Source organism: Oryza brachyantha, chromosome 6 (genome assembly GCF_000231095.2).
Source record: "Oryza brachyantha chromosome 6, ObraRS2, whole genome shotgun sequence".
NCBI lineage: Eukaryota > Viridiplantae > Streptophyta > Magnoliopsida > Poales > Poaceae > Oryza > Oryza brachyantha.
Window position 1 is genome coordinate 21557693 of NC_023168.2, and position 26044 is coordinate 21583736.

A 26044-nucleotide genomic window follows, 5' to 3' on the forward strand; every position below is an offset into this window, starting at 1 on the left:
ATTGATTAGCTTTGGCTGTTGTTGTTAGCTGATACCATGTTCTGCCTGAACTTATGTCTGAAGTTGTGTGCTGCATGAATAATCCGGTCCAAAAACACTTGTGCTTCTGCTGTATTCTGTCGCCATAATAATTCATTAATTCTCACGGTCAACACGGCACCGAGGATTAAAAAAAGGAGCTTAGCAAAGTTAAGTCTATCATCACAGGCCATGATCTCTCATAATTTGTCGATCGAATTGACTTTTAACATATTCTGTCTGTATAATTAGCCAAGATCTCCTCCCATTAGTACATGCCTGCATGTGCAACAACCTGCATTACATTAGTACAGGGAAATTCTGTTGACCAGGTCCTGATGATGATCATGTCAAGCAGCAGCAACTGCTCTAACGTGCACTACAGCAAGCCAGACAAAATCATTTTCTGCAATTAGCATTATCTCTTTTCTTAATTTTTCCCTACAGCTTGCAGACAGCACAACCTCGGAGCTTTTTTTTTTAATCTCTCTTGATTCCTGGGAACTACGTCATCATATTCTTTATCTAAAGTTCTGACCACTGGAATAATTAAAAATGTCTTGCATTGCTTTCATCAGAATTACATCATTATATATGTTGTTAGAAATGCCTTGATAATATTACAATTTTATCACTATACTTCAGCACAAAGTTATAAGAAATAGAGGTCGCGATCCCATTTTATTTATGACTGGAGTTATAAACAGCTAGCACACGGAAAAAATGAAGTTGTTGATTCGTCATTGGAACGAAAATGCAGACTAACAATTTCACTGAATGCCCCATAGTAATAAGTTGAACAAATGGATAAAAGTTGTGTGGACATGTGGTAACCAATTCATGCATGAAAACATGAGTCCACGTACAGAGAAAATTGCAATTTTGATAACCGAAACAACGCGTTTTGTAATTATAGGACATGAAACGTTGTCTTTATAAAAATGATTCTCAAAACGTTGGACACTTCATTCTCATGATATCAGAGAGTAATCTAATCTAAATGCATGTATTTACTTAAGAAAATACCCATATTATCCTTCCACCGTATATTACTTCATGTTTTGGTCTGCATAGAGTTCCTTCTCATTGGTTGCCATGTTTGGTCAATATTTTGGCTTTTATAACATATTTATAAAAAAATAATCTATGAATAAAAATTTTATATACGTATTTTTAGCAATATAAAAGTCAAAGTAAAAAATAAATTTCAGTGAAAAAACACTACTATGAACACTGAGTTTAAAACTAAAAATTTAAATTTTAGCTTATAAATCTAAACAAAAGAAAAAAAGATAGATGCACATTCTCTAACTTCAACAGGAAATGTGTGGACCAGTTCCAACCACAAATACTGAGCAATCAGCATCAGGCTGTTGACAGTCAGGGCCTGTTGGTCCTGATTCCGGAACACTATACAAAAGGTAATATGGTTCGCGCGTATTAACCATTGGGCTTGAAAAATATTGTCGTAAATTAATACGGTACGGAAATCATTTTATGGATATCCTTAAACGTGTGAATAAGGATACAATCATGCATTCATGACTGTTTAATTGAGTACTCATATAGTACAGGTAGAACAGACATTTATTTAGGTAAATTTCATAAAACTAAATCATTTATGCACATTGATTTAAAAATAAAATTATAAATAAACTATAATAAAGAAAACTAGTAAATTAAATATTTAAAATTAGGTTCGCCTGGCGATCAAATGTTTGAAAATTTTAATTCTATCCATCAAATCCGATCACCGTTGTTGGATGATAGTATGAAGGTGTGTACGCACGTCAAAAAGCCTATATACGTCCTCGATCCCTTCAGCCCCTATGCGTTGTGCGTGTGTTTAATAGAATAGAAAAAATCAAATATTTGATCAATAGCAAAATTATTTAAAATTTAAATTTTGGCTCGTAGGTAGTCACGAGAGCTAAACATTTGGAGCCTAGGATCCCCGAATTAACATCATGTTAGCAAAAAGAATAGTGCAAGGACCTAAGCGTAAAAAGGCCTCCCTCATGAATGCCATTTGGCCATTTCATCATCCTCCTCCCGCCATTCATCCACCTCCGGTCGCCGGCGAAGTCTGCTCTCCACATCTCCTCCTCACCGTTGACGAAAACGCACACCCAACCAAGACTTTGACTCGCTCCTCCTCCTTTTAAGTTCGATGTCGCCGTCCAGCCCGCACCAATCAACACCTCCTTTTGCACCATGGCTCGCTCCTGGTGCAGTGGCCTCGCCTTCGCCGTCGCCGCCGCGGTGTTTCTTGCGGCGGCCGGCGAGGTGTCCGGCCTCGGGCTCGACATCCACCACCGCTACTCCCCCGTCGTGCAGCGGTGGGCGGAGGAGCGCGGCCACGCCGGCATGTCGTGGCCTGCTGGCGAGCTGATCGGCTCGCCGGAGTACTACTCCACGCTGTCTCGCCACGACCACGCCCTCCTAGCGCGCCGCGGGCTCGCCCAGGCCGACGAGCTCCTCTCCTTCGCCGATGGCAACCTCACCCTCCAGCTCGACGGATCGTACGGCGACGGCGCCCCCCCTCTTCTTGCAGATTTGGTACTTATCCTCTCCGGCGAGCTGACGATCGGTTATATAATACGCAGGTTGCACTACGCGGAGGTGGCGGTGGGCACGCCGAACATGACGTTCCTCGTGGCGCTCGACACCGGCAGCGACCTCTTCTGGGTGCCCTGCGACTGCAAGCAGTGCTCCTCCGTCTCCAAATTGACGGGCAAGGGCGGCCCCGATCTCCGGCCGTACAGCCCGAGCAAGTCGTCGACGAGCAAGGTGGTCACCTGCGCCAACAAGCTGTGCGACCAGCCCAACGCCTGCGCGGCGACCAACAGCAGCAGCTGCCCCTACACCATCAACTACATGTCGGCCAGCACCTCCTCCTCCGGCAAGCTCGTCGAGGACGTGCTCTACCTGACCAGGGAGAAGGGCGCCGGCGCCGGGACCGCCGTGCAGGCGCCCGTGGTGTTCGGGTGCGGGCAGGAGCAGACGGGCTTGTTCCTGAAAGGCGCGGCCGCCGACGGCCTGATGGGGCTCGGCATGGAGAAGGTGTCCGTCCCCAGCATCCTCGCCAGCAGCGGCCTCGTCAAGTCGAACAGCTTCTCCATGTGCTTCAGCAGCGACGGCGTCGGCCGGATCAACTTCGGCGACACCGGCAGCTCCGACCAGGGCGAGACGCCCTTCATCGTCGCAGCCAAACAGTAAGAGCAAGCAGAAGCAGGCTGACAACTTGTTCTTGGATTTGAGCTGCAAGAACTGAATCTGATGTCTGTCGTCGTTGGTGCAGCCCATTCTACAACATCAGCATCACGTCGATGAGCGTCGGCGGCACGACCTTGCCGGTGAGATTCTACGCCATCGCCGACTCCGGCACGTCCTTCACCTACCTCAGCGACCCTGCCTACACGGCCTTCGCCACCACTGTAAGCAATGTTCCCTTAGTCAACTCTGATGCGAGATGGTCAGAAATGGGTATTCAACTTCAGATTTAAGAAGTGCAACTTGGTAACTGCTTGTTTGATTTCTTTTTTATAGTTTCAGTTCGGATTAATTAGATAGAAGGGTCCTGGAGACCTGTTTAAAATATGCAACTAGAAAGATGCAATGATCACTGTGTACGATACAAAGTAGGATATTAGGGGCATGATTAATTAATTATTAATTATTAAAAAATATAAAATAGATTAATATGATTTTTTAAAACAATTTTTCTATAGAATTTTTTTAAAAAATACACCGTTTAACAATTGGGGAAGCGTGCGCGCGGAGAACGAGGGACATATCACATAAGGCCTTGTTTAGTTTTCAAATTTTTTTTCAAAAACATCACATCGAATTTTTGGACACCTAAATAAAGCATTAAATATGCATGAACCAAAAAACTAATTGCACAGTTACGGAAGAAATCTTGAGACGAATCTTTTGAGCCTAATTAGTCCATGATTAACCATAAGTGCTACAGTAACCAATATATGCTAATGACGGATTAATTAGGCTCAAAACACCTTAGGTGGTGTTTAGATTGAGAAAATTTTTGAGAGAAGTGTCACGTCAAATGTTTGACCGGATGTCGGAAAGTGTTTTCGGACACAAATGAAAAAACGAATCTTACGGCAAGCCTAGAAACCACGAGACGAATCTTTTGAGTCTAATTAATCCATCATTAGCACATGCTGGTTACTGTAGCACTTATGGCTAATCATGGACTAACTAGGCTCAAAAAATTTATCTTAAGATTTATTCCATAACTGTGTAATTAGTTTTTTGATTCATTTATGTTTAATGCTTTATTTATGTGTCTAAAAATTCAATAAAAAAATTTTGGAACTAAACAAGGCCTAACTTACGGGTGATAACGAACACGGCCTAGGATGTGACTGACGATCGAGCCAGAGGTCAACTCAGGCCTTATTCTTTAGGGCTCTTAATTAACCCAGATTTTCTTGTTTTCTGTATGATAAATACGGCAAGTATTTTGGGATCTTATACAAACAATTAATTTAAAAATTATATTAATATATTGTCTAAGTTTTCTATAGATAATAATTGATTAATTATATGCTAATATACTGCTACATCTTACTCGCTGGTTACTCGTCTCACTACTGGTTTATTTTGCTGCAGTTCAACTCGCTGGTCAGCGAGAAGAGGAAAGATTTCAGCAGATATTCTCTTTCTGGTAAATTTCCTTTCAATTACTGCTATGAGTTGAGGTAAGAATCACATCCATGTTGTAGAGAGAGAGAGCGATCCCACACAACACAAGATATTGTTGAAGATTGATATAGAGTGGTGTTTGGAAATGCAGTCCTGGGCAAACAGTGGTTCACATGCCAGTGGTGAGCATGACGACCAACGGAGGAGCCGTGTTCCCGGTGACCATGCCTTATTACCCCATCATAGCTCAGATGACAAACGGGGAGGTAATTAAAGAACCAGCTCATGGAACAAGATGCATCTCTGACGATCACTGAATTGAACTCGAGTAATGTTACCATATTGACAGGTTCAAGCGGTCGGTTACTGCCTGGCGGTCATCAAGAGCGACCTCCCCGACGACATCATCGGCCGTACGTCATTACCTCCCGGTTTACCTAGATTTATATGTGTTAATAAATCTAAACACGTATATTAATATATAGATAAATATAGACAAATTCAGAAGTCATATAATATATTTATTTTGTCATATTTTATTTTTAACCGTAGCTTTTAGATCGCTCGGAACTTATAAATTAAAATTTTATGTATAAATTATTTTTTATGAATACGCCGTTTGGCTTCCAAATGATCCCCTTTCAGATGATATATAGAATCTGGCTAATTAAATCAAGTAATTGTGCGTGCAGAGAACTTCATGACCGGTCTCAAGGTCGTCTTCAACCGTGAGCGATCCGTCCTGGGCTGGCAGAAGTTCGACTGTAAGTAGCCTAGCCCAGTTCATCCTTACCCTCACATGCAGCCTGTCACTGGCACTGGCTGAAATGAACGGACTTATTAACATCGTTGAAAAGTAATTTAAGTGCTAAAAATTTACTACAAAATTTGTTACTTTAAAATACCACGTGCCACAATTTTTTTTATAAAAAAAACTCGAAATGAACAGTGAGCTCACTGCTGCGACTGAATTGTGTTCAGGTTACAAGGACGAGAAGGTGACAGGCAACGGCGGCTCCACCGTCGGGAGCCCCAGCCCTTCCCCGGCGACGACCACCCAGATCAACCCGCAGCCACAGGAGAGCGGCTCCGGCTCGTCGGACGGCGGCGGATCGATCCCCGGCGCGGTGCCGTTGCCGCGGACGGCCAGCGCGGCGAGCCGTGCAGGAGGCGCCTTCCCGGCGTCCATGATGCTCTTGCTGCTGGCTGCGGCAGCCGTTGCTTGATGACTGATTACTCCACTCCACTGGATGTGATTCGTACATAACACTTGCACACGGTCGAGATGATTTTTTATTAAGAAACGTGTGTGCTTTAGATTACTGTAGGACTAGTAATTCATTCTTCTGATTGATTTGTATATGTGTATGTTTGGATTCGGTTGCGAGTGAGCTGCATTGGTCCATTTTTTTATACAAATAAAGATAAATTATACCATACAGTTTCTTTAAATGACAAGGAATATTGATTATCATATCTCTGTCCAAGAAGAACCTCCTTCCTGGCCTCCTTGGGCTGCTCTTGGTCACCGGCATTCGTCGAGCGTTTTTCCATTTCGTTTTTGGTCATAAGAGACACATCATCTAAGGCCGTGTTAGGCTGGGGGCTAAATTATCTTAGCTGTCTCGTTTTTCGCCCGCATGTTTTCCAAACTGCTAAACGGTGTATTTTTTATAAAAAAATTTATAGGAAAGTTGTTTTGCAAAAAATCCATCATGTAGTGAGTGCAGGGTCTAAGAGGTCTAAGATATTGGAGTACATAAGACGGATCCTGCAGCTCAAGTGTGAAAAGGGAAGATTTTGCGGCTACTAATCCATGTGCATCTGCATCTTTATTTTGATTGTTAACAGTACAACACTTGGAAGTTGGACCTTAGTTCATATGGTAATCTTATATTGACATGTCAAAAGCTTGCTTTTACTCAACTTGGTTCTCACTTGCTAGCTTAGACAGACAGTTAACTGGAATGGAAAAACCTTACTGCTATGACCTTCGTTTTAGTTATCAAGTTAAATGTTAATGATGCAGTGAAGTCGACCACAAAGCCTTAGATTTTACTCAAATCAAAATTGTTCTTTTAGCAAAAGGTCTTTTTTTTTTCGGGTGAGCACTTTTCACCGGCATTAATATTTACTCCATCTCATATCAGCTACAAGTGCTCAAATGACTGAAGTAATCTACGCGGCGGTTGCAACTGAAGAATTTGTCCGGATGTTCTGTTGTTTTTGCCTTCGGATTCAGTTCGTCATGCCATCAAAATGTAGAGGTGGTTAAAGATAAGATAAACTTGTACGCATGTGTCATCTAGATCTCAGAATTCTCAAAATGTATTTTTAGATCCCCGAACTTGTTTGGGGTGTCATATAGGTCTAAATGGGCTCCGACCTGCTCCATCCGCTGACGTGCCATGTCACGGTGGCGCCTATGTATTGGTGGGGCCATGTGTGTCCCACATGTCACTATATCTCTCCTTCTTTTCTCGATTCCTCCACTTCTTTGTTGTGCTATCTCGTTCCCTTCTCACATGTGCGCGCGCCCGAGTGGGAGACAGCTGGCCCGTGACAGCGCGGGTAGTGGCCGGGCAATGTTAACGCCACATAGGCGCCACCATGGCATGCCACGTCAGCGGATGGAGCGGGTCGGAGCCCGTTTGGACTTATAGACACCCTAGACAAGTTCGTGGACCTAAAAATACATTTTGAGAGTTCAGGGACCTAGATGACACATGTATATAAGTTTAGATACCGCTGGTGCACTTCACCAAAAAGAAACAAGATATCCTAGACAAATTGATGTGTAATCTTCTTTGGAGCTTACCGTTTTATGGTGGCAGTAGAGCCACAGAGATCTCAATTCATGTACGTGTCTCGTCTCTCGTCTCAGATTGGCCATGTCCTCTGCTTCCTTCAGCGTCCGGACCATACTGCAGCAGTGATCTGAAACTGCTCTAATATTATTACTGCACAAAGCAAGTAATATTTGCTTGCAGTTAGTTGTCAGGCAGATTTGCCAAGATGCCGGCCACCTGTTCTCTTTTCCTTGATCTGAATGATTGATCTCTTCTTCCTTGATTGCCATCCTGAAGAAACAAACAGAGGCAGATTTCAGAACGTACCAAATCATCATGCTGCCTGTAGCAGAGCTAGTGACAGTGTTTGCAAACCTGTTTAATTCCAAGGAAAATAGATCGGCATGACTGTCTCCCTTCTGCGTCATGTGCCAACAAGGTTGGCACCAACTTATCATCTGCAAGTGCAGCTAGCGAACATGGCAGATCATACGTACGTACGTAGGTACAGTGAGTTGCTCTTCAACTTCAAGTGATCTGAAGCTGATGACGACAGAGGCATGCATGGTCGGTGCAGCAGCAACAGCAGCAGAACTTGGCTCGAGTTAAAGCTGGATAGCAAGCGTACGTACGAACGTCCTCTCTGTTCTGGCCGATTTATCGATGGATCATGGATGGATGGATCGAGCAGAACATGCATGGGACGGACTGATCATGACATTGACATGCCTTCTTCCACACACGAGTAGATGAATCACATGCATGTATACACCGTGACGGCCACCAACTTCTGCCCGCCCAACTACGCGCTCCCGAGCGACGGCGGCGGGTGGTGCAACCCGCCGCGGCCGCACTTCGACATGGCGCAGCCGGCGTGGGAGAAGATCGGCGTGTACCGGGGCGGCATCGTGCCGGTGCTGTTCCAGCGCGTCCCCTGCCGGAGGCGCGGCGGCGTGCGGTTCACGGTGAGCGGGAGGGACTACTTCGAGCTGGTGCTGGTGACGAACGTGGCGGCGGCCGGGTCGGTGCGGTCGATGGAGGTGAAGGCCACGGGCGGCGGCGGCGGCTGGATGGCCATGTCGCGCAACTGGGGCGCCAATTGGCAGTCGCTGGCGTACCTCGACGGCCACGGCCTGTCGTTCCGGCTCACCGCCACCGACGGCCAGACGGTCGTCTTCACCGGCGTCGTGCCGCCGTCGTGGAGGTTCGGCCAGACGTTCGCCAGCACCCAGCAGTTCAAGTGATTGAATGAATTTAGATAATATCAGAAAGTCTTACACGGTGGCGGACTCAGAAAGTGGTAGTTTCAGTTTCAGGTTTGGTTGGCCGTGGCGTGCTTGCACCGCTGCTCGATCTGTTACTAGCAGCCCGCCAACGATTTGTGCTCTGCAATCGTGTTGATTCGATCGATGATTTGTATTGACAAGACATGCCCATGTATCAATGCGATACCAACTACTTTGCAAATTAATCACATCAGTTTAATTTGGATGTTTTCTTACCTTTTCACTCCCTTTCTTAATTTGTTTTTCATTCCTTTCCACTTTCTTGATTTATTTTTCAACTTTTCACCCCCTTTCTTAATTTATTTTTCGCTCCCTAGCTTTCTGCTTTCTTAATTTATTTATCACCTTTTTCACTCCCTTTGTATTTTCAGTTTATACCGTTTACTACCTTTCTTAATTTATTTTTCTTTTCCCCTTTCTTATTTGTTTGTTTTTTCAAATTATTTTTACATGTACTCCCTTTTTTAATTTATTTTTTACCTTTTACTCCCTCGCTTCCTTTCTCAATTTTATATCCATTCAATTTGTTTTTACCTTTTACTCCCTTTCTTAATTTGTTTTTGTTTTCCCATGCTATGCTGTATTTTTCTTTTCTTCATTTCTCATTTTACCCATGCTACAATTTCTCCATTTCTTACTTTTTTTTTAATTTTTGCTAAGCTTTTATTCCAATTTTCACATATTCTACGTTTGTCAGTTTGTTTGCGGCTTACGCGCTGCTAACTTAACGTTTAGTCCACAAGTCTAGGTGATGAGCATAAGCAAAGAAGACAAGCAAAAACATTTTGCTCCAACAAGTTATCTCATCTCCTCAGTCCAATAAATCTTCTTACATTTTCCACAAAAACAAACAAAAAATGGCCGTGTACTACACTTCTACTTACTGTACATACATTTTTCTACACTACTAGCAAGAACATATCATAGTCAACAAAGAAAGAAAATAAAATTTTTAAAAAATGAATAAATGAATGACCAAGTTGATTAACCAGCAACTAGTAGACAGTAGCTGTTGCTGATTGATGGTCTCAGCTTGTTAATTAATCTTGGGACGTCGCCGTCGTCGTCGGCGGCGGCGGCGGCGACGGTGACGGCAACCCGCGCGTCATCTCGTGAGCCACCAGCCTCCGCGTCCGGTTGATGGTGATGAGGCAGAGGTAGACGTGCTCCTCCAGCTCGGCCAGCTGCGACCTCAGGTCCTCCTCGCACTCCTCCTCTTCCCTCGCCACCTCCTGCATCAGCGGCCGCTCGCCGTGCCCGCGCATGGCGATGCGCGCCACGTCGCGGCCGTGCTCCAGCTCGTCGTGCGCGCGCCGCACCATGCGGCTCACCGTGTCGAGGTCGCGCCCCACGATGTAGGCCCCGCGCGCCGCCGCGTCCAGCGTGGCGCCGGCGCGCGCGTAGTGCCGCGAGCTGACCTTCTCCGCCGCCTTCCTGGTCCACCACCGCGCGGGGCTGGCGCCGAACGCCGCGGCGGCAACGCCGATGCCCACGAGGGCGTGCGCGGCGAGGACCACCGCGGCCACGATGGCAGCCGCGCACGCGCCGACGAGCGCCGCCGTGGCCGTGCCCCGCGCGATGCGCAGCACGCGCGCCAGCCGGCGGAGCCGGCGCTGCGCCGAGGCGAGGCGCGAGGCCAGCGGGGAGCACCGCGCGTGCACGTCGTGGAACTCCGAGAGGCTGCCCGGCGAGAGCGGGTTGTCGAGTCGGACGTGCCGCGCGAGGGCATCCCTGGCGTCGGAGTCGTCGCCGCCTCCGTTGATCCGGAGCAGCAGCCGTCGGAGCGTGAGGTGGTGCCGCCGCGCGGCGGCGACAGCGGCGAGCAGCGGGGAGCACGCCTCGCACGCCTCCTGCGTCACGTCGAAGTACTCAAGCAGCAGCGTGTCCACGCGGTGACGCCGGCGCCGGCGCCGATGCTGGCGAGTGCCGGCTCGCGCAAGCAACTCCGGGCTGGGCTCGAGGACGAAGTCATCAAGAACGGTGTACGAGCACGACTCCTCCGCGGTGTCCGGCGTGCCGCCGCCGTCGCAACGGTCGGCGTGCAGTGCCGCATCGTCTTCCCTGCCACCGGTGCCGCGCTTGGAGTTGGAGGAGGAGAGCTTGAAGGAGGAGAGGGTGTGGGTGAGGTGGTGGTGCGCGTGAGACCAGAGGTCAAGGAAGGACTTGGAGCGGAAGGCCTGGCTGTACTCCTCGTCGACGCCGAGCGGGCTGCGCGGCGGGCGCGCCGGAGTGGCGGAAGGCGTGGAGTTGCTTCTCTCGATCATGGTTGCTGCCATTGGCAATGACGACGACAAGTTAGTTAAGCAAAAAAAAATTAAAAAAGGCGGCAACGCAAGCAGAGATAGCATGAGAAGGAGAGGAAAGCGTCAAGAAATGGAGTTGAGTGTCTTTGGGAGTAGCTTGCTTGCTGTTGCTTGTGATGCAAGAGATTTAATTAGCAACACACCTTCTTGACTATCTAGCTTAACTGTGTGCAACATGTACAAGCTATAACAAAAGAATGGGTAACACATTTTATGAAAGAAATAATTTTTTTATTTTAGAGTATATTATAATAATATATGTTTTTTCTTTGTGTCTGTATAATAGCAAAGCATGACCATTCAACTAGTATAAATGTATATGCAAAATATATATTGTGTGATTCTGGCTAGCTTGCCTACCATAATTGATGTTGTGTGATGCAAATTTAGATATTACAAATTCAAGACAGATATGCATTTTCTTATCTGGCATAGACAGTTGTCATGCATGTTGCATGTTGCTACGAAAATAGCTTAAACCTTGGTGGAATTTTACAAGCTTAATTCCAGTATGAACACTGTTGAATTGAACACTTACGAGTTCCAAGGCTAAATATGGATTTAGCCAACGAAGGTGATGATGCAGACCTCATCGATCTCACTCTCGATCTGGATGAACCAAGAAGAAGAAGAAGAACTCTCGAGCTGTTCGATCTCACGACATGTGGAACCTGGAAGAAATTTCATATGAGTTTATGCTGTCCCTCTTATATAGGGCCGGATAGATATGATCCAGGAGTGTAGCTAGCTAGCAATGGTGAGAGAGCTGGAGATTATTGGGGCCGAGAAGCTAGCTCTTGCAAGGCAAGAAACCAAGACACAAAAGCCAAGAAGAGAAAGATTTCTCCTTTCTGGTACACACTGGAAAGGAGAAAAGATAAAAGCAACACATTACAAATGAACACACGAAAGCGAGCCAGCAACAATTAACGTCCTTCAGCCACAACATGTGGCTATCTTGTTATTGCTGGCATAAGTGTGTGATTTTTTTATTTTTAAACATTTTTAATAAATAATTTTATTAGTAAACCTAGAAGGAAAATATTTTCATTCTATAAACTTTTTGTCACGCAGGCAACACTGGCGTGGCATTGTTTTTTTGCCACATCAGTGACAATAGCGTGACAAACATGTAATGCTAAACACTCTGCGTAGCAACGTTGATTTATCACGCTAGTGTTGGTGGTGTGACAAAATGTTTATATGGTGAAAATATTTTTCTTTGAGGTTTACTAATAAAATTATTTATTAAAAATGTTTACAAAATAAAAAAAATTGTGTGCGGTGTTTGAGTAACTACATAACATTATTCATTAATTGATGGTTCTTCAGCATAGCAACATAGCAATGTGGGGTTCCTTAATTATTTTCCTATCATTGATGCTTATTATGGCAAAAGACCATCGTGTTTAACCGAAGACATATATTGAGTGTACGCAGAATATGGCGTTATAAAATGTTCTTTTTGTTGCGGCCCCAAGAACATGGAAAACATACGATACGCGGCAAGCAAATTATGTGCTTATCATGTCATGTATTGTACCTGTCTATTGAGACAAGAGAATACACGGGCCTAAGAGTATCTCGAATAAAAAGCTAATATGATTCCTAAAAATAAAAAAATTGATACTAAAAACTAAAATAATACTCCAACAGATAACTAAAAAAGCTTTTAATCTTTTGGCATCCCCAAGCGACAGTGTTGTTTGAGCCGGTTCTCAAACTCAGTACTCGCGCTATTTTTTTTTCTCACATCCACACCATCTCAGTAGATCGCACACCTCCCTCTACTGCATTTTAATTAGTGTTTGGAATGGTTGCTTTGGCTGGCTAGCTGCTGTGTCAACGGGGGTGTAAGGGAGAGTAAATATTGGCAGAAATAGCTTGGTTTGGATCGATCTGCATCTACCAGCTGCTGGCCGGCTCAACTTTTTATCCTTTTTGTTTTTCTACTAATCCTGGATATGTTTAATTCAGCTGATGACTAGAGAAATCTTTTGCATAATTAGCGCTGTTATTTTGCCATTGGATTTCACCATACAAAAGAGCAATCAACATACATCACATTTTTCCAAGAAACAAAATTGCATTTACTCGAAAAATTGGTGAAGAATGCAGAAAAAAAAATCAAGTTTTAGGGGAATTGTTGGAGATGAAACATCTTTTGGCAAACAATTCTTTTCGAGATGACCACGATCTAAGATTATTGGGGGATAAGGAGATCGAAACTATTCATCATGACCAATTTTTTAACTAGCCATAAAAATCATGTTTACTGTTGAAATATTACATAAAACTACGCGATTTATAAGTAGAGTCCTTGTGCTTATTAATATCGATATCAACCGTGCCATCACGATTATTGATATTGATATTCCATCTCATATATTATGATAACAGTGACATATCGCACGACTTCTATATCGAAATCATGATTATCGAGATTGCTCTCTCCACGATGATTATCGTCTGCTACATAGCAATAATCAGTACATATCGCATGACTTTCAATTTGAAATCGCCACGGCTCCATCCGAATCGATCATTTGGATTTAAATTTACGCGGTTTTGGCCCGGTAAATTAACGTACGGCTTTGCAAACAGTGAGCTAGATTACATGGATGGATGAAGATGACGTTGATCGGTGGCTTGCCGTTGCCGCATGCATGCCGCGTCAATACAGATCAAATCCGATCCCATCCAATCGACGATTCGATCGTGTTAATTTGATATCCACAAGCATGATCCATAGACTTACGCGTCTCAGGTGATCATGAGCAGTAATTTATTTATTTTTAGAGTAGTACGTATCTGATTGATTGCTATCGATGAGTGTGTGGTATTGCACGCATTTAGGTACGTAGCACAAATTAAATACACGATTTACGTACGTGTGTGTGTATATATATATACCTAACTATTGTGATCTTGGCGGCCAGATGGCATGCACCACAGGCTCACGCAACCCCTGTGGTATGTATGTACACGTACACGTGTACGTATGTATACGTGGACTGACTACCGACAGCGTACGCATGTACACGATAATTTAGCTTAATTATTATATATGTATTTTCCTTAAATGGACAGTACCATTTATTAGTGTACGTACGTACGCGCGCGTTAGCTTTTGACATTCGTATTTCATCTCCGTATTTGCTGGTAATTGATGTAGCCTACTTACTTGATTGAACTAGTAATCTAAAAATACAAAAAAAATATTATAGGAAAGATGGAAAGCCTTTTTTTTAATCTTTTTTTAGGGAGACTATAGCACGGTATCCCATGCGCACGGGACAGATTATTGAAACTTAAAAAGCACATCCACGCGCACGTCTCCTCCAAACCACATCCCCCCGTGGTGTCGGTCTGCTGCTGTCTTTTGGCTTTTGTCTGTTGCTGCTGCGCGTGGAAAGGAGGAGAGTAAGAGCAGCAGCAAACAAGAAAGTTTTCTACTCTCTCTTTATCAGATCTCACTACGCTATACATTATTAATTTTTTTTACAGAGAGTCAACAACTCGAGACAGAGAATGAAACAATATGCCTTATACATATCTATACAAGTACTTGATATATTTGTTTCTGTGGGCCCCATATCTATAGCCATCAATAGCTACTACTAGATGACATTGTTAGGTCTTTTCACATATATTTTTCATACTGACATGTCTGTGTTAGGTCTTTTCACATATATTTTTTATACTGAATTTGCGTGTTAGGTCTTTTCACTTATATTTTTCATACCGATATATCTGTGATCGATGTGTAAAAAAGTAGTACTATGTTTACAGTTGGAAACCTTCTCTAGGTGAAACAAGGATGTGAACCGTAGCAAGGATGTGTTACCACTTAGTATCGCCAAGTACCATATGATACCAGATAATACCATCAGGTATCATCCGGTATAAAGTTTGGTATCAGTAGTTACTTTGTGGTATCACATCGTACCAGAAGGTATCACCTAATTCCAGCATGTATATACATGTTATAATTTTTACACTGGACGATATCATATTGATACTTATTGATACCACTTAGTATCGTCAGGTATCATATGATACCAGATGATACCATGTATCACATCATACCGAAAGGTATCACCTAATTCCAGCATGTATACACATGTTATAATTTTTACACTAGACGATACCATATTGATACTTGTTGATACCACTTAGTATCGCTAGGTATCATATGATACCATCAGGTATCATCCAATATAAAGTTTGGTATTAGTAGTTACTTTGTGGTATCACGTCATACCGGAAGGTATCACCTAATTTCAGCATCTATATACATGTTATAATTTTTACACTGGATGATACCATATTGATACTTTATAAATTAGATGACTATAGAGAACGCGGGTGGAGATCAGCACCAATATGCGGGGTAGCACGGAGGAGCGACGCCGAGTAGCGTGGAGGAGCAGCGCGGCGCGGGTACATGAAGGCAACGCCAACGGCGCAAACGCACGGGGGAGAGCATCGGAGTGATAAAGGGCAGGCTGCGTGCTACGTGGTAAGAAAAACTTCATTTAACCAGTTTTTCTGTTTTTTTTTTTCACTTTGAAGTTCGTAATATGTGTCTGATCTATGGGCTTTTGAACCGAAGCCTCGGTCAGTGACCATGGACCACAGCCCACGCAGTGACGGCCCAATTAAGGACATTCACTGCCCGCACTAATATATGTGGGCTAATCCCATTCCGGCCCACATCCGTTGCGATTCGGAAAGAAGATCCGGCCCACCTCGGTTACAGATGGGCCGACCAAATGCTTGCCCACTCCACTCCTAGCTCCAACCAGTTTCGTGTTGCGCTGCAAGTTCCACGTGGGCGGCAGACGTCTACTGGACCAAATCGACGCCACGTCAGCAATCAATCCGAGGAAGGAAGAAGGTTTCAAAGTCCAATTGCAAGAAAACAATAATAATAGGTTTGGTCCATTCATTATTACAAGCATACATTATTATGATTCTCCTAACCATGGATGGTATGGTTGCCTTGGTCCAAATATACTAGGAGAAGTACTACCTGTTCTTCCGGAAAAAAAAAATACAGTTCCGACCGCACAATTGCGTGCATGCCGTATAAATTACAACACATCACTTGTATAGCATCTTTTCCTTCTACTTATATATATAAGCCAAAAAAATAAATTTTAAACATTAAATTTAAAGTCGATTTAAAGATTTTTTTACTAAAATTTAATTTTAGATCGATAACAATATATACATATAAAATTATCTTTTGGCCAAACAATCACCTTGCGTCACCATTAGCTAGCAATAATATCACCTTTCCCAAACTTAACCCACTTGCAAATTGCTAGTAGTAGCGAACAATCCTGCAAGTCTGGAGTAATCCAATATATATATATATATATTTATATATATAGTATAATCCACCAGTAACAAACAATGATTCTCCATCGATCGCCATTAATTTCCCTAGCTTTCCTTTCTCTACCCGGCCTGTCGCCTCTGTTCGATTCGACCCAAAGGCAAAAGGATGCTGCAGCTCGTCGCCACCTGCGGCCTGCTGCTCTTCCTCTCCCTGCCGCTCCTCCGGTCCGCTGCCGCGACCGAGTACGCCGTCGGCGATGGCCCCTGGGACAGCGGCACCAACTACGCCGCCTGGGCCGACAAACACACCTTCGTCGCCGGCGACGTCCTAGGTAGTTCTTTCTTCTTCTTTTTTTTTCTCACTTGCTCATCCTGTATAATTGCATTTCACTTTATACATGACGAGTGGATCGATCGAATTTGGTTTGGTTTGATTTGGTTTGATTTGACGAACGATCATCTGGTCGCAGTGTTCCAGTACGTGAAGAGCCAGCACAACGTGGTCCAGGTGACGGAGGCCACCTACCGGTCGTGCGACACCGGCGGCGGCGTCGCCGGCGTGCTCAAGACCTACACCAGCGGCTACGACAGGGTGCAGCTCACGGACCCCAACACCACCTACTCCTTCATCTGCGACTTCCCCGGCCACTGCCTCGGCGGCATGAAGCTCGCCGTCAAAGTCTCCGCCGCCGCGGCCGGAGCAGGAGGAGGAAGCCCGCCGCCCAGCGTCGTCCCCTTGCGTCCGTCCGGCAGCGCGAGCCAACGACCGCCGGCGTGGGGTCTGAGTTTGACTCTCGCCGCCGCCGGCGTCGTCGTCGTCATCAAAAATTTCATTTTTTGAGCCTAACTAATTGTGACAGTGATAGCTGGTTTGCTTGTTTTGTTCGTATCTTTCATGGAAAATTGGTGTTTCAGACATGTTGACTTTTTAATCAGGTTGGTTGATTTGTCCAACTGTTTGTTCCCTACACGTTGGTGATGGTGATTCATTCAATTGCTAAACAATACGTACATAAATTAATAAATTAGTGGCCAATTGGTCGACCTTTTCTTCTCACATTATTCGATAAAAGAAAGTGGTGAACTTGATCAGCATAATATGGACATCTATGCCGCTACCTTTGTTTGTAAATTATTGGCCAGTTGATCATCTTTTCTGCAAAAAAAAAACATTTTCTTGAAAAGTACTACCTCCAATTTATTTTTATTTAACAACATTAATTTTTAATATAAGTTTGAACACTCGTCTTATTAAAAATTACATAATTATTAATTATATTATTGTGATTTGTTTCATCATTAAATTTACTCTGAGCATAACTAATTTGGCATCTTTGTACAATAAATTTGAGCAAGACAAATGATCAAGCGTATATCCAACATTAAATTAGAAAACATGAGGGAGTAACATATTATTAAATTGTGTTAAGTTAAAACATAACCATAGAAGTTTCGTCCATTATAGCATAACTATTTTTGCATTATTTTTAGTCAAAATAAGAATAGGTAAGTTCAAAGTTTGCAAGTAAATACCTATTCGTTTTAGAGAAAAAACAAAGCATGGAATCTATAAGGATCAGATTACTATGAAAACTATTCGGTTGAAGGAATGAAGTACATGAAAAACAAACAAAATTTTCTTTCATACATGTTGTAGAGAAATAAAACATAGGAAAATTTTTATCCCCTCAAATCTCTTAAAAAAATTCCTATAGATTGATGGGATCATGCATTTATATTCGTACATTTTTTCTATTTTTATGGATTAAAATTAATACAAATCGAATAGGCCTAAGGGAGTAGAAATTCAGAATGTAGTAGAGCTTGTCTGAACTGAATCCATCTATCTTCTCTTCCACTGTGGGCTGGTGGGTCAAGGCCCAACTACTGGTTTTGGGCTTCAGTACAGCCCAGCATAAAAAGCGTCACCTATTATTAAGCTAAGCGTAATTAACCTGTCATGACGCCTGCCGCCGGCGCCGGCGTCCGAGCCTACAGCTCCGCCCGCCGGGAAGAACGCCTCCACCGCCAGTCCCAAGACGAGCACCTGCCGTCCCATCGAGGTGACTCTCTGGAACGAGGCCCCGCCCGCCCTCTCTCACTCCTCCGTCCGCTGCCCCGATCTGCAACTGCCACCCGTTCCTGGTGGCCGAAGCCATCGCCGCCGACGATTTGTCCCGTCAATCTCTCTTGAGGCAGGGAGGCCCGTCTACCACATCAGCTCAGAGGTGATCGCGCTCGGAGGAGCAAAAGGCACGGTGGGCTGGGTTGATCTCTCCTCCTCTGCGACGTGCTCGACGAAATGGCTCCCAGGAAGCTCCGCGACATGATGCCGCTGCCGTGGCCGGCCCAGGGCAACCGGAGAAGATACCTCAGTGGCGGTGAGTCATTCGTCCGGGACATCATCGTCAGCCGACACAAGGGCTCCATCAAGTACGTCGAGATGGAGATCACCGTCCCAAGTGTAAGTGTTGTCACCACCACCACCACCACCATATCCTCCTCCTCCTCCGAGGTATGAGATGTGAGATGATGAATTAACCTCTTGATTCTTGATGAGTGAGTTTCTTGGTTTGATGATTGGATGGGCTTTGTCCATTACCAACTCCATGGCAACCACAACTCAGAATTGGCATGTGTGCTCTGTTCCACAAGAGAAATATATCACTCTCTTTGCCTTTAATTCTCTTATCCCAAGTCTAAACATGCATGCAAGATTTTAATATGATTCAATATATAAAACAAGGCTAAACTTTGTGCCCTTTGCTTGCCGGCATGTAAGTGTCGTTTAAACATGATTTATGAATATTCTTGCCAAGAAAATTTTATCATATCTAGCTAAGAACTTAAAGGAAAACAGCTACTCTTGTTTGTCAGTAACCTGCTGTAGATAACTGTGGACACTGAACATTAATTCCATCGTTGACATGACGAAAAGTATTTTGTCAGTAGGAAGGAGAAGAATCGCGCCAAGTGCATCCATGAATTTTCAATTCATCAATCAGGACAAAGTTTCTAGACAAAGGTTCTCGATAGGCTACTTTGGTGACAATCAAGCTAATTAATTGCTGATCAACATACAAGTGGAGAAAGGTGAGAGATTGGATAGCATGCCATGTTAGCCATTCAGACAGTGCTTTCCATGACATTCCAAATGAAAATGATATTTTACTCATGTTCATTCCGGCCATGCACCTCCAGATTAATTAAACAAGACAAAAAAAAACTTTGATTACTTATTCAACGTAAGATATATATATGCCCTATGAGCATAAACGCACTTGGTGATAAAAATATACTAGTGACAAGAGGTAAAGCCAATGTGAATGCTGACAAGAGACAAAGCCCATCTGTCCATCAAAGATAACAATTACTAGTCCTGACTGAAACTAAATGGGCAACATCATAGGCCATAGCCACTTCTGAATTCTGATTTCTGAATGGCTGGAAGAGAAATAGGACGCTGATGAGTTGAACAAGTAAGAAAAGGTGTTCATCTTTGCAGAGACAAGATCTAACACATTCTAAACTGCAGAGGTAGTACATAATAAGCATCACCTACACACATATCCTTTCATGCTTAATTACCCCTGCTCAAACGCACATCGGATGCAACATACACATAATTCAGATCTTTCTAATGATTTTGTATCGTCAAATAAGCTTGTGCTTGTTTGGTCGACCTTCTTCAGAATTGAGTTGATGAAGTTCTTCGCAGCGAGCTCTTTGTAGGCATGACCAGTGCAGCTACTTCCTGTTTCAGCTGCCCAAGATCAACAAGTTCTCGTCACATGAATGTTCAAACCAAAACATTTCTCCTTTCAAAAAATATCAAAGCATTTCCAAAGTAATACTAATTCAGCATTAGCTAATTAGTTAGTGATGTGAAGATGCAGTAGTAGTACCTCTTTGCACTGCTTCTTCAGCTTCAGGTTGTCATCCACCAGCCGTCGAACCTCTTTCTCTAGCTCTTCAACATACGCCTGCATACCAGCAAATTACTTCACAATTAAATACAAATTCAGTCCAGATTCCAAACCTGCTAATAGGAAAACTTCATAATATGACAAAACTGGATTCATTGACAAGTACTGCACCCTGATTTTTTTTTTTTGATGCACAAATGCCTTTTTGGTAGGTACACATAATGCATGGTCATTGGTTAGTCCTGAAATGACAATTATCTACCTCTAGAGAGGTTAGATGGAGACATTAAAACTTAAAAGAGAGCTCTTCACTAATTCGTCTAACAACAGGGGTTGATCCAATTCATAGTGCAGTCCTATTCAGATGATAGATTGAGATAATGCTATCTAGTTTTTCTTGTTGTCCTCTTGTCCTGATCAACTCAAGTTCTTTATTCTTAATTATTTCGCCCGTACCTAACAAGAGAATATCACCGTGAGACAAGCTAGCTGTTAAATATGTTAAGCATACGAGGAAGACTTTTTTTGTTGGCAGCAGTTGTTAATTGTGATGTAAGCTGAGTCTAACGTGGTGATTATATTTTTGGGATACTGGCATGCATCAACCCAGTTAGTTAATATCAATTGGGACATTATTATGTTTGTTTTTTCTTAGAAGCTTCGATTTGTCGTCCTTAACAGTTGATATATATTCCATCAGGAATTGTTACAAATTCATTCAGGGTTGCATTTTTTTCTCTTCTGCTTAATTAGTTTTTTTTTTAAAAAAAGAGGATGTAGGAAATCAATCAAGAAATGAACAACACAAATTGCACATTATTAATAATATTATCATTATGAACTATTAATAGAGGGTATCAGAGGAAAACAACAAATCACAAACTTCCAATATGGATGGAGAGACAGATGGAAACAATGAGGGGATATCTTGGATTGGCCCTTTCTGCTAGACTTGGAATCTTGGATTAGGTCAAGCTTACTTAATTCTGATATTAATTATCTGCCTGGATGATGATAAACTGGTAATAAAAAGAGAGGCCACTACTCAAAGAAGAGATATTCATGTTTAGGCCATGTTGAGTAAACGTTATCAGAAGAAACCCATGCATGATGCAAGAGATAACACACTGATCCATTTTAACTTTTTTTACTTTTTTAACAAATTGACCAAACTCTGTCACTATACTTGAGTGTTTCACTCCACACAGTATCTGTCCAAGATACATACAGATATCTCCTCCATGCACTACCAAGATGTAAAATATATATAGACCATCTCCTTTACTAACTATAATAAAATCAATCTGTTCATCTAGGGTCGTATGCACTAACTAATTCAACTTAAAAAAACTTAACCGATGAACAAGAAAGACAGTTCATTTGATGCTTCAACATGCAAACTATATAATTTTTACATGCTAAAAACTTCTACCGGAAATCTAATTGGCAACATTTTATTTTGTGAAATAGGAAGGACCCAGTTTAATTAATCAAGTTCCATTTGAATTCGGTTTTTGAGAAAAGAAATTAATTTTCCATGTGAATCATAACAACATATATTCATACGTACGTTAATTATACAGACATATATACCTGTACAAGCTACGTATAAGTATATGTACGGTATACGTATTTGTAGCGTATAATGCAAGGATAGGAACGAACAGGATGAGATGTACGGTGTACGTACCCTCTTGCGCGCCCTGGAGCGGAGCGCGGATTCCCGGTTGCGCATCATCCTGATGGTCCTCCGATCATCGCCGCTGCCGCCGCTCTGCTGCCGCACCTCCATGTCCACCTCGTCGCCGGGGCTGGCGATCCCGGCGAGCGAGACCGGCGTGGCGGGCAGCGCGTGCGCGCCGGCGAGGACGAGCGCGCCGCCGTCGTCGTCGTCGTGCAGGGTGGAGATGGAGAAGAGGGAGCTGCAGCCGCTCATGATGCTCAGCTGCGGGCTGTCCGGCTCCCTCGGCCACACCATCTGGTAGTACTGCTGGTAGTTCGCCATGGCTGCCACCACCCCCAAGCTCAGCTGCAGCTGCAGCTAGCCACCGCAGGATCGATCGATCGCTCGCCAACAGCACAGCAGTCAGTGCTCCTTTTGGTTGTCTATATACAAGCTAGCTACCTTTTGATATGTACATATATATCGATCAGCTAGCTTAATTAAGCAAGCGATAGCTTAATGAGACAGCTGAACAGCTTGCTTGCTGCTAGTGCTAGCTAGCTTTTGAGCCCTTTAAGTAGCAACAGTGTCACTAGCTAGCTAACTGATGAGCTGCGGCTTAATTTATTTACTGCCAGCAATGGAGATATTTCATGGATCGATCGAGCATACGTTCTGGATATATGGGGGTCATTTATATATATACACATGCATATGCTCAGATGGAGATATATGTGGTGTTTGCAGCTGAGCTGACACACGCTTAGCTAGATACCTCTCTAATGGCCTGCATATAAAAAGTGATCCTATGGGTTCATCACTGACAATTAATTAGTATTTGATTACTCATCTGTTTTTTAATTACTCGATATGCGATTGGTGCTAGATCAGCTGAAGGAAGATGTGGATGCTTGTGGTAGCAAATATAATTTTAGAGAGATATTGGAGGCAGTTGGCTAAACCCATCATCATCTCAGAGTTCTGGAGACATTCAGTTGTGTGTCATGGAAACATATGAGCCCTATGGGAGTTTATTATCATGGTTAAATCTTTGCTTATAAACCCGTATATATATATATATATATATAGGTCATAGTTCCATTTGAAGGAAGAAATATCACATCAAACCATCATCAATTACTGATCTGTGGTTTAGCATCTGTATTTGCTTTCAGTTCAGGTTTTCTGAATGTTATCAACATTCATGTGCTATCTAGAAAGCAATCTATCTTGCTCAATTTACAAGTTAACAAGTGGACAGTGGCTATCCTCCTAACGGTCCCAGCTGCCTGCTAATCGCCTTGCTTTTCATTAATTCCTAGCTAGTCCTGTGGCCTTTGTCATCAATTTGTCCTCTAGTATTACTAACTACAGCTCATGGCTCACTGGTGTGAGATTAGATAGATGAACTGCTACTATCATGGACCTGTAAATTGTAAGTTTGTATATATTACATAGTAAATTACATTTCACTGTGTTGTGACAGACACTAATTAAGCATAAAGGTGCAGTAGTCTAATATCTGACAGAAGTTTATGCATAATTTAGGCAGGAAGCAGGATCAGGTGGCATGTTATATATCACACTTTATCACAGCTCAACTCATTGACTGTTGATGAACTTGCCTACACACACAGTCGCTCTCCAGAACATATACAGTCTCCTTAAATCATTGTCATATAAATTTAGGCAGAAGATGACTCATCAAAGGCTCAAATTTTTAATCCAGCTACAATTTATATAGAGATCATCCCTGCCTCAAAAAAAAAAAAAAAGAGGAAAAAAAAAAGATGAAGCCCAAGTCAAACTGTAGATAGAACAAATTCAGTGCCATAACACAGACTTTATTTGTTTTTGAATCGCATTACTTCTTACCTTCTTTTTTGTTTTGACTCCTTTTGCTGTGATGTCTGCACTTTTGGTCCTGTCTTGATGTACTTCTGCTAAGATATTTTCATCTGTCCAGAACCTAAATTTCACTTTGTCGCGACGGACGTTTAGTAACTGTATTTATCCTGATCTAAAGAAATACGTACTCGTCCTGACCCGGCCTAATCATGCTAATTTTTGGAGCCAAGCTAGCTAAACCATAACCAACACTTCCAGATGAAACTTAATTAATGTCCGATTCAAGAAAAAAAAAAGATGCAAATGTCGTCACCTGCTGAAAGAAGGCCTGCATTTTCTGAATGAGCAGGATATGTTTGTTAATGCCGACCTTAATTAGGACGTCTGATTTTAAAATCAGGAGCAAATTAAAAGCATAACCCTTGGAAAATGACAAGCCTGTCCATCGTCAGCTGCAGTACAGCTAACTGCAACTCAATTATAATCTAATTGTAACCTTGAAACACATTCCTGACAGGTGATAACATTATTAAGACCATTAGAAGTGCTGAAATAACAGTGTGTTATTCTGAAAGGGAATAGGTTGTATTAGGAGACAAGAGAGCACCATCACGAGTCTTCAGATTCCACCAGCAATTGGGCAGATGAATTAGATATGCGATTACCTAATTAATCTGATCAATCATCTCCTTTTCTTGCTGAGGGATCAAAAACACCGTGTTCATCGCCTCAGATCATACGCCCACAGCGCGTGATCACACACTAATATTAATTAATAATTATCATGATATGATGTGTTTCTCTTAAAATTTTCTGGCTGATCATATTGAGATGACACTGCACTTTCTTATGAAAAAAAACCTGAGTGGACACGGTATTAGTCTGACAGAGGAGATGCCTAGAACATCAGTTTGGTGGATGCTAATCGTAATCGATAGCAACCGAGTAGCTCAATTTGCACTTAAACTAAACCTTATCAGCTACTTGATGAAGAAACCAACTGTACCTCAAAGAAACCAAGTTGCCATTATCGGCAAGAATGTGAAGGTGCCATGCATTTGGACACTGTGCTTATAGAGTACTTAGTTGCTGTCATAATATTTCATCAGCTTCGTCGGAAGCTTCGAGTCTTGACCTACAATTGGGATAATCTCACTATTATTAATCTCAATACAAATGATGATGTGATTGGCAAGTTGCAATGTCGGCTTGGAGAGCTCCTGTGCAGGTCAAAGGCAAGAGATGATCAGTGGCACACCTATATGCATCAGCAGATTAATTTCTATTCTGCGAATTTTAGGTTTGCATCACATCTTACACATGCAAGCAATGCAATAAATGGCAAAACAATTGCGAGTTGCAGCCGCTGTAAACAATAAAGGGGAATATTTATCAAAAGCAGTGACATAAAACACATTAGTTAAGGAACAATGCATTGAAGAGTGTGTGTTTTGACAGGTGGAAAAATGGATAAATGTTGTTCTCATGATCTGAAAGCTATGGTAGTATATCATCACCATAGTAATCAACAGATCATAATGGATGAAGGCCCTGAGGTTTATCCAACCACATTGCTCTTCGAGCCCTGGTTGAACTTGAGCCTGCTAATGCTCGAGGGCGAGGTTAGAACAAAATATAAATGGGTGTTTCTCACTTACTTTTTAGTGTTTTGAGCTAAACTTATTATGAGTGTCAATTGTGATGGATATATATATATGAGGTAAACATGCATTAACTCTAACTTAAAAAGGTGCCTCGAAACCCTGGAACACTGTAGTTCCACCCGTGTTGATGCTTTTCTTTCTTTTTTTTCTTAGGCTGCTTAACATGTTCAGAGCTAATCAATCATCACAGAGATAATCAATTTTTTGATCCAGTCATATCCATCTTTTTAAATACGTAAATGCTTTCAATTTATTTGTGTGTTTTAATCTTTCATCCATCTTGCAGCTTTTGAATAGATTACACGTTTATTTTGGGCTTTGTCACTGGATCATCGACTAAAACCATGATAAACGTTAACAGTGTCAATCATTAAAAAAAACAAAAAGAAAGGTATTGTCAAGAACAAAGGACTCATTTGAATCACTGGAATTTTATACAACTTTCATACGAAACAATTCAACAACTAAAAAATCGCCTAAATGTGTAGCATAGAGAGGCCTTATAGAGGAATAAATCTGTACTGGTGGGG

The 26044-nt window shown here is 42.8% G+C and overlaps 4 protein-coding genes and 1 pseudogene across 4 annotated transcripts; 3 read left to right on the top strand and 2 right to left on the bottom strand.

Moving 5' to 3' along the window:
* Window positions 1-2226: 2226 nt before the first annotated feature.
* LOC102720253 (aspartyl protease family protein 1-like) lies at window positions 2227-6143 on the top strand. Its single transcript, XM_040525105.1, has 8 exons — window positions 2227-2540; window positions 2625-3233; window positions 3320-3455; window positions 4657-4745; window positions 4841-4955; window positions 5039-5102; window positions 5382-5453; window positions 5671-6143. The coding sequence occupies exons 1-8, from the start codon at window positions 2233-2235 to the stop codon at window positions 5913-5915; spliced, it is 1638 nt and encodes a 545-aa protein (XP_040381039.1). The 5' UTR covers window positions 2227-2232; the 3' UTR covers window positions 5916-6143.
* Window positions 6144-8227: 2084 nt separating this feature from the next.
* On the top strand, window positions 8228-8944 carry LOC102720535 (expansin-A29-like). Its single transcript, XM_015838227.2, has one exon. It carries the CDS (start codon window positions 8228-8230, stop codon window positions 8720-8722), a length of 495 nt encoding a protein of 164 aa, XP_015693713.2. The 3' UTR covers window positions 8723-8944.
* Window positions 8945-9804: 860 nt separating this feature from the next.
* LOC107304378 (putative UPF0496 protein 2) lies at window positions 9805-11719 on the bottom strand. Its single transcript, XM_015838228.2, has 2 exons — window positions 11606-11719; window positions 9805-11033 (listed from the first exon to the last, which is right to left on the bottom strand). Exons 1-2 carry the CDS (start codon window positions 11658-11660, stop codon window positions 9805-9807), a joined length of 1284 nt encoding a protein of 427 aa, XP_015693714.2. The 5' UTR covers window positions 11661-11719.
* A 4808-nt stretch (window positions 11720-16527) lies between these two features.
* LOC102720811 lies at window positions 16528-17463 on the top strand (annotated as a pseudogene).
* A 2334-nt stretch (window positions 17464-19797) lies between these two features.
* On the bottom strand, window positions 19798-22676 carry LOC102699791 (protein FD-like). Its single transcript, XM_040524738.1, has 3 exons — window positions 22030-22676; window positions 20319-20396; window positions 19798-20176 (listed from the first exon to the last, which is right to left on the bottom strand). Exons 1-3 carry the CDS (start codon window positions 22342-22344, stop codon window positions 20102-20104), a joined length of 468 nt encoding a protein of 155 aa, XP_040380672.1. The 5' UTR covers window positions 22345-22676; the 3' UTR covers window positions 19798-20101.
* Between the last annotated feature and the right edge of the window lie 3368 nt (window positions 22677-26044).